General features: G+C 39.7%; 1 protein-coding gene across 1 annotated transcript in view; it reads left to right on the forward strand.

Moving 5' to 3' along the window:
• The window catches only part of SPTLC3 (serine palmitoyltransferase long chain base subunit 3), a 120,293-nt gene extending 112,523 nt beyond the window's left edge, over positions 1-7,770 (forward strand). Inside the window, exons 11-12 of the mRNA XM_061622566.1 lie at positions 682-811; positions 5,818-7,770. Of these exons, the coding sequence (XP_061478550.1) occupies positions 682-811; positions 5,818-5,931 (244 nt within the window). The 3' untranslated portion in view covers positions 5,932-7,770. The remainder of the gene's footprint in view (positions 1-681; positions 812-5,817) is intronic.
• The last annotated feature ends 6,989 nt before the right edge of the window (positions 7,771-14,759 follow it).

Here is a 14,759-nt window from a genome sequence, read left to right on the forward strand (position 1 = left end):
GCACACGGAGACTGTGATGGTGACGAGATGGAAAGGTGAACAAGCACCTTTTACTTTTTAATCATTGCATAGAAAGGGATTTTTGCAGATATCTCTCTGCCTGACAAACTGTGCCTGGCAAAATGCCCTCTCTTTGCATCTGGTTACCTTGGGGGGAGGGGTGCATGCAGGGAGAAAAGCATGTATAGTAAAACAATTTAAAGTGGGTGCTGTGTTGCAGTCTTAGAAGAAAGCATGTCGTCTTCTAGCTGGTGATTTGTTTGACGACTGGGATGAAGAGTCCTGCTTCCTTCTCTGCATTTACTGCTTAAAAGTGTCAGTCATGTCCCTGTAGTCCATCGTCGGTATCTACCTGCTGGCCATCATTTTGCTTACCTTCAGACAATTCAAAGTGTAAATGTTACAATGGGTTTTTGATTCATGCACCTCATGATATGCACATTTTCAGAGGGCACTGATATTGCCTGTAACTTCTGTTGGTGTGTTTTATATCCTAGTGACTTCAGTGTGTGTTTAAATAAACTATTTCAGCGGGAGAGTGTTAGTTTTATGTCAGCATCATTTTATATTCTCTTTGCAATGTTCACAAACTGCTGTGTGTGCACTGAAAAGACTTATTTCCTATTTAAACATTCTGCAGTTTAAAGGAAATAACCTGTTTCACCTCATTTCTTTACCCAGGGCTTTTTCAAGACGCATGTTAGCCAAAAATATCGGGGTGGTTGTGGTTGGCTTTCCAGCTACTCCACTTACAGAATCCAGGGCTCGGTTTTGTGTGTCAGCTGCTCATACACGGGAGATGTTAGACACGGTAAGCACAGCAGGTGGCCTTGCAATATCAACTCTCTACATATTGGAGGGATCTAGAAGAAGCCTTACAATCTGTTATTTTTTTACTCTCTGCCTTGCTTGAACTTTATCACATGATTGCAGAAGATTTGATGTTTTAGAAAATAAATAAATACTTACAGTATGTATGTCAGAAACAGCAGAACTGATGACTGCTTAGAAGAGCTGAAATGTTGGGCGGGTAGATAGTGCCCTCAGAGAGATGTAGAGAGTGATGCAGAGAGTGAGTGTGGGGTTAAAATTTGCTTTACAAAATTGGAAAAAAACTTACATTGGTGATAATCAGTTTTGGTGAGTTTTGTCCTCAGTGAGATAAAAAAAGAAAGTACAAGTAAATAAATACATTATAAATTACAAATACAAAAATAAATTATAAATTACAAATATTGGCAGAGTTCATGGCACAGCATTCAGCATGTACATATAAGGTGTGTAACTTTGGTCCAGTGTTCATTAAGAACTTCTTTTTGTCAGAGGATTAAAATACTAGCTCCTCATTCTAACGTTATAGGCTATGCATGTGCTCTCCAATATGAAACCTGTAGCCCCACTCTTGTTGAGATTACTGGGACTGATTTATAAGTAAGATGCTTAGGAGTGGGCTGTGCGTAGTCAAGCAGCTCCACTATTAAAAAATGGTTGCAGGACTATGGTTTTCATGCCCAGGAAAGAAAACAGTGCTGCTCTAAGAATAATATGTGCGAGAGCATAGAGACTTTCACTATGGACATTACATAACATGAGGGGGGACGACAAACCCTCTGAGTTACTAGTAATAATGTGTCTTTGATCATAACTGTTTACACTTCCTAAATCTAGACCTTTAGTTCTGAAATGGAATGAGAGCATTTTTACCTAGCTCTTGGCTCCTTGTGATAAGATACCAGTGAGCCATGTTTATCTCCCCAGCCCTATTACAATTTGAATTGTATCCCAAACTTAGGCTGTAATCCAGTGCACACTTACCTGGGAGTAAGTCCCATTGAATACAATGGATCTTTCTTCTGAGTAGACGTGTATTGGATTGCGGCATTTATGAGGAATTGCTGCTTATTTTTTAAATTTTGTGTGTATCTGATCATTACATTGTTAAGGCCCTAACACTGCAGCCTCTGCTCCATGCAAAATAGAATAGATGGGCTTCAGTTATTTGGTTGAGCTCTCATGTTGTTGCTGCCTGTCAGCCACACTTCTTGCAGTTCAGTTTGCTTACCATAGTAGCACAGCCCTCATCTTATTAGGAAGACTTGGGAAATAATGGGGTGTTTTATAGTTTTGCAGTTTTAATTTTGGACAAATTAATATGACAATAAAAGTTATAAGACTTATTCAAGGTAAAGGGTTAGAGTCCAACATGTGGTGTTAAGATAGGATATGCTAGGATAGTGAAGCTTTCAAGTTACATTTATATTTTGATGAGCTAATATACTGCAGCATCCATAAAGGAAACATTTATTAGATGGTTTGCCACCAAATTTCCTTGTGATTGTGTTGTTTTGGATGAACACACAACAAACTTCCAAAAAAGGAGAAGCTGTAATATTATATAACCCAATATGTTGAATGTCCTGATCTGGTTATGCTTGTTCTTGAAATGGAAAGGTATCCAGTGACCTTTTCCCCAATGACTTTAGTAAGGTGTGAAAGCACTTTGACCATAGCCCCAAAGAGTGCAAATAAAGAAAAAGTGTGTACTGCAAGACCACGTGAGTGCAATAAAGAGTTGTCCAGTTGCCAGAGACATTTCACCACTCTGATAAAAATAATAGTAATTTGATAACTAAAGCCTTCTGGATTCTTAGGCAAGTACAGTTTAAACTTGAAATTAATAGCAATATCATCTCACCTGCACACTTATACTTGACTAGTACTGAATGGTTGGTGTAGGAGGGTTGCGTGCTCTTTGAGGCTGTTTTTAAATGAAGCATGAGCTTTTTGTAGGTGTGAATAATTGCTCCTTTTTTCAAAAGAAGGTGTGGAAAGCATCATGCTTTGGGAATGGGTAGTGGCAAGATCTGGCTTAATACTGCATGCAAGTTGTTGTTAGTGATATCTTCAATGATGTTCAGCAATTGCTACTGCATAAAAACACATCAAGAGGGAGAACAATCAAAAGTTAGAATGAAATCAGTAGTAAAAATCTAGTCTAAAATAGAAAAACATACTGAAATGATATCAAGAAATAAAGTAGACAGGATCCCATCAGACTGGAGAATGGTTTACAGTCTAACAGATATGACTACAAACTAAAGAAGCAATTGAGGTGGGGAGAGGAAAATGAAATTCTCAGTTCAAGTGGCTTCATGTATCATAATGACCAAGAACAACTGCAGGTATTCCTGGATGAGACTGATCATCTAGATGCATTAGAATCTGGATTCAGATCTGGCTTTGGAACAGAATCGGCCTTGGTCGCCTTGATGGATGATCTTTATCATGAAAGAGACAGGGGGAGTGCTGACCCTGCTACTTCTGCTTATTCTTTCAATGGCCTTTGATACCATTGACTATGGTATCCTCCTGGATCAACTCAGTGTCGGAATTCTATTGAGTTGCGTAGCAGAACGGAGAGTTTTGAGCGAGCTTGTGTGTGTGTGTTTGAATCTTTGCTAAGATTCTACCTTCCCTGCAAATTAGTCAGACAGAGACTTTAAGCTTCAAAATAAGAAACAACTACTTTATTCTGGAAGTACATGCTTGATAGGAAAGAGTTCTATATCTAGCTAACTAGCTATGTTGGAGCAGTCTGCACTGGTCCCAGTGCAGCTCTCATGCTGGTTGAGAGGGAGAGACAAAGGAAAGATGTCTGCTCCCCTCTCGAGAGGGAGAGAGTCCTGGGAAGGCGGGAAGGAACTGGGATCAACATCCTTTGCATATCAGTCTAGCAGGAAGGGGAGAGACGGCAAGGATCAAATGACAGGTATACCCTAGCAACCAAGAGGTCTCCTCCCTAGCTACCCTTTTTAACCCCATGCAGCCTCAACCCACCAAGTTGGAGTTGAACCTCATACATTCCAACACTCAGTGGGGTGGTATTGGGGGCACTGTATTATGGTGGTTCCACTCTTAACTTCAGAGCCATGTCCAGAGAGTAGCATTGGGTGACTGTTCCTTGCCCCCCTGGTACTTGTGGTGTGGGATTCAACAGGGTACTATTCTCTCCCCAGTGCTATTTAACATCTATATGAAGTCACTGGGAGTGGTCATTAGGAATTTTGGAGCAAGGTGCCATCAGTATGCTTTATTTCTCTAAAACATCTGAATCGGGAGACTGTGAATGCTCTGGATTGGTGTCTGAATGCTGTAGTGGACTGGATGAAGGCCAATAAATTGTGCTTGAATCCTGTGCTCTTTGAATAGATGTTTCCCATGTCCAGGAGACAGGCAAGTTACCTGTCCTGGATGGGGTCCCTCTGAAGGAACAGGTCCATAGTTTACGGGTTTTTCTTTATTCATCTTTGTCACTAGAGGCTCAGGTATCCTTTGTGGCTAGGAGTGCCTTTTACCACCTTTGTCTGGTTCAACAGCTATGCCCATTCCTGGACAGAGATAGCCTGGCCACTGTAGCCCATGTGTTGATAGCCTTGAGGCTGGATTACTGCAATGCACTCTATGTGGGGCTGACCTTGGGCCTGGTTCAGATGTTCCAGCTGGTGCAAAACATGGCAACCAGATTGCTAATTGGGGGCATGGCCGACAACATGTGACACTATTGTTAAAACATCTGCACTGGTTGTCTGTCTACTACTGAGCCAGATTCAAAGTCCTTGTATTAATTTATAAGGCCCTTAATAACTTGTGTACAAGATATCTTAAAGACTATCTGATCAACTTAGGTCCAGGTACTTTAGGGACCACTTGAACCGTTATATACCAGCTCAATCTCTGAGATCATCTGCAGGAGTGGCACTTGTCCTCCAAGTTGGTGAGGCTCATCTAACATGACACGAAATTGAGCCTTCAGTGTTATCAGCCCAGTTCTCTGGAATGCTCTGCCAGCAGAGATTCAGCAGGTGCCTTCTGTTTTAACCTTTAAACCCCTGCTGAAAATCTTTCAGTTCCACCAGGCTTATGCTGACAGTTAAAAAGGTGTCTCTTTGCAATAGTTGATGTTTTTACTGTATTTGTAATAGTGTTTAATATACGGGTTTTATTTGTTGTAAACCGTTTTGATGTTTTTTAAAGGAAATAGATAAATAAAGAAATAAAGCAGGGGTGGGGAACTTCTGGCCTCCAGGCTATTTTCCCCAAACCACACCCACCCATCCACCAGCTGATGTCACTAGTGAGGGTGGGCATTTGAAGATATGCTCCCATCAGCTCATGAGCAGATAGGCCAATTGGAGCATGCCTTCAATCCCCTCCACCCTTGTCCTTCAGACCACAGAGGTCTGATCAGAGTGCGCCTTCAGTCCTGGGCAGATTGGAGCATGTCTTCAGGCTCACTATGAAATCTCAAAAATCAGGGCTTCAAAAATGAAATCACCTGACATTATTATGACATCAGGTGAGTGACAGGTGGGTGGTCAATTTTGGCCTGCCAGGGATTGGGGAGATGACGATCTGGCCCTCTGACCAGAAAAGTTTCCTCACCCCTGAAGTAGAAGCAGCCTATTTTCAGGTGGGAGAAGCCAGATAGCAGTTGGGCTCTGTTATAGTTGAAGACCATCTCTTTATGTCAAGTGCTCAGTGAAAATTTATAGGCTTGATTTGGACAAAACATCAGAATCAAAAACAATGTTCACCTCTTCATTACGTGGTCTAGTTAATACAAGACCCAGAGTCTGTCACTATTGTATTCATAATAGTGCTGTGAATATAAAACACTATGGATTTCATTTGGATTCACCAGTTGTCTTAGTTCTTTTATTAGTGAAATCATTTGCTTGTGTGACACTTCGTTGATTATGCTAAGCAGAAGTGAGAGGAGCTTTATATTCTTCTAATATAGTACAATTGTATTTACAGGTCCTCGATGCTCTAGATGAACTGGGTGATTTTTTGCAGCTGAAATATTCCCAGCACTTCAGGTCATCTCGTCCTGAACTATGTGATGAAACAAGCTTTGAACTTGAAGATTAAGCTTCCCTCCCATGGAGAAACCATTATGTTACAAGAGGGGAAAAAGGGGAACCTAAACAGTAGAAATGTGTTTCTTCTTTTCTAAGGACAGTTTTTGCTTCACAGTAATTGAACCAAGAGAAGCACTGTGTGTGTTTCACCGGATTGGATTCTGTGTGCAAGAGACTGGAATATGGTTGCTACAGATCCCTACCAAGAAATATGAGTTCTAGTATTATCATTGGATGCAAAAGACTTCATTAAGTCAATTGCTACTGTGCAGCCTTTGTTACACGCCTTTTTATGAGCAGGCTTTGGATAGTTCTTAATTATGATTACAATAAACTTTTTTAAATAGTGAATTGGAATGTAGTATGTTGGTTGAAGAAAAAATTCACTTGTTAAACTGGCTTTCACTTGCAGAACAGCATACCTCAATTTCAACATGTGAATTTTGGCAGAGGCAATGGCAAGTAGACATCTCTTAGTTTAACAAGTGCCTCAGTGGGAGACAGTGGTCATTCAAGGCCTTACTCACTTAACATTAATTATTACTGCCAAAAGATTCTGGGGGAGGGAAAAGCTACTTCTCTTTGCCAGATGGTTTGTTGGCACACAAAAAATGTTTTAAGTTTTTAATTAAATGTGGGAAGAAAGTGTAAACCACAAAAAGTCAATTTTCATTCTTACATAGTTGATGCATTGAATTCTTAAAATTAAAGGTAGAAAATCATTTTTACTTGTTTGATCTTAAAGCAGATTTATAGGCTTTTCATGCACAATTTTAATAACCATTTAACTTTCCTGTTTCACTCTCACACTGTACACACCCTCCCTTGTGGTGCACACAATGTAACTGACATTTACAAGCCTATTTTATGTCCTCCTTGAACTACTTTACAGGCTTGATAAGCTTACTTTGGCTGTGAGTTACACAATATATGATACTCAAATTTGTTGTTTGGGGTCCTGCCCTGTTAAATTGAAAAATGCGAGTCCTCTTTATAGTGCTGATTCTATACGTATACTTTAACACAGTTGGAGATAAATTGGTCAACATTCTTGTTTTGCTATGAGATTTATGTATCTGTGGATTTTTAAAAAATGTTTAAAATGTTAACTGGTTTAAGAACATAACTAATGTTCTGGAAAGGGCATAGAAGATTAAAAGAACAAGTGAAAGTAGCACTTGCATTGCACCAAATGAATGGGGCCAAAAGTAATGGGAAAATAGGGAGGAAAATCTCTTCCAACTGGGTTATATGTGAAGTTCTCCAGTCTAAGCAGTTAAGATGTAGTTTTGTGTAGTATGTTAAAATAATAATAATAAAATAACTGGTTGAAAGTCATTTCTGTAGCTTTGAGAGAGCTGCAAACCATTCTGGAATATATGATAGCACTGTAAATGCATCCGATCAAGAGATTGGTAGCTTTCTGTTGCACAGATGTAGTTTGCTTTCATGTTCTTGAAAGCTGTGGTATCCACTTAACCCACAGCTGCAAAATTAGATTTTAGAACAGAACAATTAAATTGTGGAATAGCAATTACAGTATTTGACTCCCCTGCTTGTTAAAGCAGCTTTGAGGATGAAGCAAGGCTGATTAGTTATGAGGTCCCTTTTTGTTGTTCAAGTTAATAACATTCCGTGCTGCTATAATGTTAAGAATGGGCCGCAACAGATTCCAAAATATCGAATATCTGCTTCAGAAAGGTATTTGGGGGGGTGGAGAGTGAATTGTACAGTGTTGTATGATTGTTCACTTTGGCAAATGAACTTGAGAAACACTATAGAGGCCCATGTTTGTCCATTATACTAAAACTACTGTATAAAGATTAAAATATGTTTTTGGTTTTTTTAATTTTTGAAGTTGGCTTCTTTCTTCATATAACTTTAATTTCTATTTAGAAATTTGAATGGAGGGACATTCATCCACTGATGGATAGCAGTGGGTTACACAGGAAACATCTGGAGCCATGATCTACAATGCACAGGATTCATAGAACATTCTGGTTTTAGTGGTCATTTTAGAGGAGGTATGGCTGAATTCTCCCTAGGCACGCTGCCAAGTTGATGCTCTGGCCAAAAGGCTAGTGCTGCTCTTATAAAGAAAATAATTTCCCACATCTCAGTCTCCTCCCCTTCTTCCACGTGTGCATGTGTGTATTATAGGCCCATCCATGATCATGGCATTACGGTGGGTTGGAATTCTGCCATTATAATGAAAAATGGGGGGGGGGGAGTAGGTTCTGTGGTTAATAGTTGTGAAATGGCTCAACAGACTGACTTGAAACTTGGCAATGTAAAAGAGGTATGTTTTGAAGATAATCCTTGCTGAATTTGGGATAGAAAGGCTAAGAAATGGCTTATTTTGAACAAGTCAAACATTTGACAAGAGACTCTGGCATGTTGACAGGTTCTGTGTGTTTTTCTTCTGTTAGACTTTTCTGGAGTGATTTTTCCTAAAAAAAAAATTGTACCATCTTTTGGGGGAAAGTTTGTTGTATTAGATCAAGAAGAATATCTAGTATGTGCTTTTTTCTAGTGTAGTGTTTGCAATTTTTATTAAAAGGTCATTTCTGTGGCCACTGTTTTTCAGTGGGAGTTCAGAAGGGTGTCCCCTGCACATGTTCAGTACAAACCTGTTGTGAGAGACGATTAAGTGGGGAGGGGAGTTGAATGGAAAATGGAGTGAGATTGAATGACAGAGGATCTACTGGAATATTGACAGAGAATGGTTGTATGAGGGACAAAAAAGTATGTGGGGGTCAGTGGGTAGAAGAAGAGAGAGATAAGAAAGTACTGATAGACCAGGCCTCAGCTTTGAAGTACGGTTTACAGTTCAGATATCCCAACAGGTTAGAAGTTGAGAGTGAAAGGAGACAGGGAGAAGAAATCACAGGATATAAATACAGTTTTTAGAGGCATAGGGAGAGAAGAAAATATTTCTGGGGGGCACAGATGTTGGATTTCTGAAGGGCAGCTTTTAAAGGCACAGGAGAGTCTTCAGTAAAAGGGAGGAAAATTTAGGGGACAACTATGTGACTCTGTGCTTTATCCGCTAATATTTTTTTTCTGTTGTAACCTTTAAAAGCTGGGCTTTGCCTTCAAATGGTGGCTACGACTACACTTCCTGGCAGTTCCTGGTAATTATCTCTTCTTACTGTTTTCAGATTCCTATGTTACTCATTGAATGAGAGAGATGGAGAAGATGTTACTTAGGCTAGGCTTTTGGGTGGAAGCTGTGGACAACTATGGGCTTCAGAAGGCCCAACTTCTTGTTATTGGAAGACAGACTTAGATCCACAGTACTGAAGAACTGCTAACAAATCTTGTTCTGTTACTCTGTAATGATTTTAATAACTATGGACTCACTGCAGCTTCATATCTGCGTACATTAACCATTCCAAAGTACAGAAGAGCATTTTTCCTTGTTTGCTTTAATGTGTTGCTATCAGCAGTATTAGAAGAACTATTTAGCAAGATCCTGATTAAGGAACTGATATGTTCCTGTGGTGCTGGAACAATAGAATCTGTTGAACATGTCCTCTTGTATTGCAACATGTATAAGGAATGCAGAAAAAAGCTAATTTTTTAGTATTAACAGCCTTTTCTGGAAGTAACTCCACAACTTTGGTTCTAATTCATTTAAGGGATGTTTCCTCTTGTATCACTGAAAGGGTTTCTAAGTTTTTTATGACCTCAATGCAAATTAGGGGGAAATGTTGCTATGTTCCTGAGAAAGATTTCTACAAAACTGTATTGCTCTCACGTTACCTTTTAACTATCTTTTATGTGCTTTATATGAACTCTGCTGGTCTATGACCGTAATAATTGAATTGAATTGATTGATTTAAAGGCTGGGCTTGCCAACTGATCTGAAAAACCCCAGTTGGGCCTGCTCCTGAGACTTTAATAACCATACAACATGCAGAAATCAGCCAGGGTGATCAACATGACACCTTGATATCACCCAATGAACTAGGTGTTTCAGGCAGAGAAGCAGCAGCACCTTGTAAAAGTTGGCAAATACATTAAAGACACAAGAGAAATTGCATGTGAATTCTCGCCCTTCAAAGTGGTATGCCATTTCTTATTAATGAAAGTATTTTGTCCATTCTTTTTAAATTGAGTTTTTTATTTTCAATTTCAAGTTAATTTAATGATAGAATTGTAGGCATAGCTTTCTCAAAACATAATCAAATTCAGACTTCCCAGGAGGATCCCTCCGCCTGTGCAGCTCTGAGACGGGCTCCCGTCTTGGATGAAACTTTTTCAGCCTTAAATCCAGTCAGAAGGGTCTTTTTTGACTGGGGATAATTTCTTCCGGACAAGGAAGAAACGTGAGATTTCCCACACAGCTTTGTTGTGGTTGTGGGAGACTGGAATTCGTCAGAATCATCTGTGAAAGAAGGTCTTCCAGCAGCTCGGACAGAGCGAGGATTTATAGCCAGCTCAGCTGAATAAGTGTCCCGTTTTTTTTCCTTTTTTAAAAAAACGGACTAACAGACAAGCATCCTCCTGTCTATGCTTATCACTTTCTTATCTATACAGCTAAAGAGATTTGTCAAAGGATCAGCAATTAAGAAAACCTGGGTGAGACAAAACTTTCCTTCTTTTTTACTCACGGAACTAAGGGGGAGGAAAATAAAAATAGCCTATCTTTTTCCTATTGCAAAAAGCTGACATGGAAAATGGCATTGTAAAGATTACAACGGATGAGGGGTTTCTGATTGGAAGAGAAAAGAAAAATCTTTTTGATTTATAAGACTTTTGTGTAATATATGTCTGGGACTATTTTTTCTGATCTTTTTTTTTTTTTTTGATCAATCTGCTCATTCTCGTTGCTACTAGTCATTAGGATGCTGTGAACTAAAGCTGTTTTTGCACTTCTGGGCATATAAGAGATAAGGGCTGTCTAGAGTGTGACGCCAGTTGGTTTGAAAGATTAACTCCTTTATAACTGGATAAAGAAATAAACTGCTCTTTGCTTGGGACATTGAAAATTGAAGGAGTTTAGTTCCTTTGGCTTTAAGAATGACAATTAAGAAGATCATGGATGTACAAGAAGGGACTTTATCTTTAGACATGTTTCAGAAAATAATGAATGGGATTAAGTCAATAAAACAAGAATTGAGAAATAATAGACAATTGTGGAGAATTGAATTTGATGAAATGAGACAGGAGCTGAAAGAAATTCAGGATTCTATGAGAAAGGAGAATAAAGATAGATTTGGAAAACCAAAAAAGGATGAAAGAGAAATTAAAGGCAAGGTTCAAACTATGGAGATTGGATTAAATATGGACATGGAAAAAGATTTGGATTTCCTGGTTGTGATGGATCCTGGAGACAAATATTATGGTTTGGAAATCAGCGCTGTCCCTGAAGGAATTGAAGAGATTGGAGATAAAGATATTATCGGTTCAAAAAAATTCCTGGACTGGAAGGATTTGATGGAACTTGAAATGGAGAAAGTTAACAGAATTAATCCCTGTTTTGTGTTAATGGAAAAATCTTCAAGAGATGTGCTAGTGTATCATGTAAAAAAGAGGAACAGAGATGCGGCTTTGCAACAATACTTCAGTGATACATTCGGAATTGATGGCAAGAAAATATCTGTGATAAAGGAAATTCCTATCAGACTTTTATTATATGACTATGACAGCAAGATTATTGGGTGCGTAAAGATGGAAGATGGAAGATGGAACCAATATGGATAATGGAAGAAGAGCGATTTGAAATTACTGGACTTAGTAGACTTGATGAGTTGGATTAATTGACATGTTTATTTAGAAAAAAAATTGATGGACATATATCTCAAAGATTGGAAACTTCTTTTTGACTTTTTGTGGAAGAATGAAATGATATGATGTTAATGAGATTTGAAACCAATTAAGATAACCGCTGGAGGAAGGTGATTTTATAATCTATTAAGAGACAGGCTTGTTATATATTATAGATTTATAGCTGAACTACGACAAATCGGAAGTCAATATTTTTGTTTTTTTATTGTATTAGTTATTGATTTGTGTTTTTTTTCTTTTTGTATTGTTTTGGTTTTGAAAATCTGAATAAAAATTAATTGGGAAAAAAAACCAATCAAATTCAGTTAACAAAAAACCTTTTGGTTTAACACAATAATGGCTTTCCATGTTTATTTAAGCTCAAAAATACTGGGAAATTACAGTTGTTAAGAACCTGGCAACCAAAACTATCTACCCAGCATGATAAGAATTGGAAGATACCTTGAAAGTCATCTAGGGCTCATCTACATGGGAACATTTCTTCATAGCAAGTAAACTTACCTTCACTATTGATTTGCACCATCCGCAGTTCTTGCTCAGTATTAGCTGCCAATCGGTTTTTCCCATTCACACAAGTAGGCATTCCTCTGGGAAGGATTAGTCTTGCTGTTTTCTTTGTGGCCTCACCCTCTAATTATACATTTCCACTCCCTCTGGTTGCTACTTGACCGCACATGCTCAGTCTGTTCTACCAGCTGCAGTAGGTTCCTTTGAAAAAAAAAACCAGAAGTGCAAATATCTGTGTTTTCCCTGCAGGGCTGTGGAGTCGGTATGCCAGACCTTCGACTCCAACTCCTCTATTTTTCTACTGTCCGACTCTGACTCTGACTCCTTCATAAATGGCAAATGTATATTAACTAGTAATAACACATTCACTGTAGTAAAATGGTAGCACAAGGCATTTCATCACCACGTGAATCCAGAGCTTGGAAAAGTTACTTTTTTGAACTACAACTCCCACGAGCCCAATCCCTGGGGCTGATGGCATTAATCACTTCCCTGGCCCAGCCAGCTCTTCCATTCCTGCTAGCTTTTATTAGCCAGGAAGGGCAAGGATCCAGCACAAAAGTGGTTGCACGAACCTGTCCAAGCACCTTGTCAACGTCCTCAGGCTGTACCAACTGAAACTCATCCAAGAAATCGGGACAAGGCTGTGCTCTGGATACCCCATCTTGATTCACCTGCTATAACACTGGAGTCTAAGTCCTGGAGGATGCTAAATATTTTATTCTGGACGTGCCTAGCAAATTCATTACAGTGGGCCTCAGATGGTTCTACCATGTCCTTGCCAGCGTGTAATAGCCCCTGGACAATTCTGAAGATCTCAGCTGGGCGGCAGATTGATTTGATAGTGGCAGCAAAATATTGGATATTTTGCTGCCCTCACTGCCCCTAAATACAGCTTACCATAGGCACTTACCAGTGTGTAACTGCATCCACCAGGAGTTCGTCTCCATCTGCACTCAAGCCGTCTCCTATATTGTTTCATCGCTCTCAGCTCTAGGGTATACCATGGAGCCATATGAGCTCTACACAGGAGGGGGCGCTCAGGAGCAATCATGTCAACCGCCTGGGTTATTTCTGTATTCCACAGTTCAACCAGGTTTTCGACAGGAGCGCCAGCCCTATCAGCCAGAAAACTCCCCAGAGCCCTTTGGAAACCATCCGGATCCACCAGCTTAATAGGTCCCCCACCCTTGAAGAGGGGAAAAGCCACTGTAAGTCTAAACTTCAGCAAGCAGTGATCTGTCCATGACAGAGGGACTGATGTAAGGTCCCCACATTCAGATCACCATCTCCATGTCCAGTTGCAAAAACCAAATCTAGAGTATGCCCTGCTACATGTGTTGGGCCAATGGCATGTTGGGACAGTCCCAATTAGTATGATCATACAACATGAAGCTCTGAAAGGAGAGTCTGTGCTGAGGTGAACATTCTTAGTATTCTCTGCACAGTCAGGGTTAGAATCTCCCTGCATGCTGAATAGACAAAGGTCAGAAATGAATGGGGGAGTGGCATGCAAGAGGCTGAGGGCTGGCATGTGCAGTCTTAGCCTGTTTGTGGCCTCCCACATTCAGCTGAAAGCCTGAATAGGGCTTTTGTTGATATGAGCATAGCATATAGGGGAAAGCATAAAACAAAACATCTATAATGTTCTGCATTAAGTGAATAAACAATTCAACTCAATGTTGCTTGTATGACACATGAAGAACAACATCTTTGGAAGACAACTTCTTACACTGGATGCAAGGACAAATGATGAACTCCTATTTTTGATGTGTTTTTTTCTTTGTTCAGCTTTTCAAAAATGATTTTTCATTGGGATAGAAACTTTCACCCAGTAGTGTAGTGGCAAATTCAGATGTTCAGGGTCTCTTCATCTTAGTCACAACCATGCCCTCTCTCCCCCTCATTATTATTATTACAAGCTGCTGGGCTGAGAATGAGATCTTTGTTCATTCCTTCTCCCACAACAACATACATCCTTAGGAGCCAATAAGCATAAAAGGGGGAAGTGTTAGCTACTGAGAAGAGTCCTCTCAGTGCCTGACTCATCTCCTTTCACTCTGATTGGCTCCAATCAGCAGGAAAGGAGAAGGAAGTATGCTAGAAGACCCTTCTCAGTGGCTAACACACTCCCATTTCATGCTGATTGGCTCATAGGATACTGGAGACATAAGGGTCCTGCTGGGATCCTGCTCCCAAAAAGGTAAGGGGTCTAAAAAAACCCAAGACCCCAGAAAACTACACGCCTACTTTTACTTCATGCTTAATCTTCACAGAGTTTCTGCAAAACCTATCCCATTTTAATAGTAGGGAAATATTAAATGTGTTGCCTATCTCAACAACTATATGTAGCCCTGAGAAAGACAGTGGAGTCCTCCTAACTCTGGCTAGATTGTTGTGTCATGTTGATTGTTGTTTGCAAGCTTAATTTCATTTCCTCTTTTATCTGAACAGTGGGAAATTACCATTACCAGTGCACAACATGTTTTGACTCCTTTTGCTGGAAGTTAGTGGTTACTGCAGTAAAGGGCAGACTGC

The sequence above is a fragment of the Rhineura floridana genome, chromosome 4 (genome assembly GCF_030035675.1).
Source record: "Rhineura floridana isolate rRhiFlo1 chromosome 4, rRhiFlo1.hap2, whole genome shotgun sequence".
In the NCBI taxonomy this organism is placed as follows: Eukaryota; Metazoa; Chordata; class Lepidosauria; order Squamata; family Rhineuridae; genus Rhineura; species Rhineura floridana.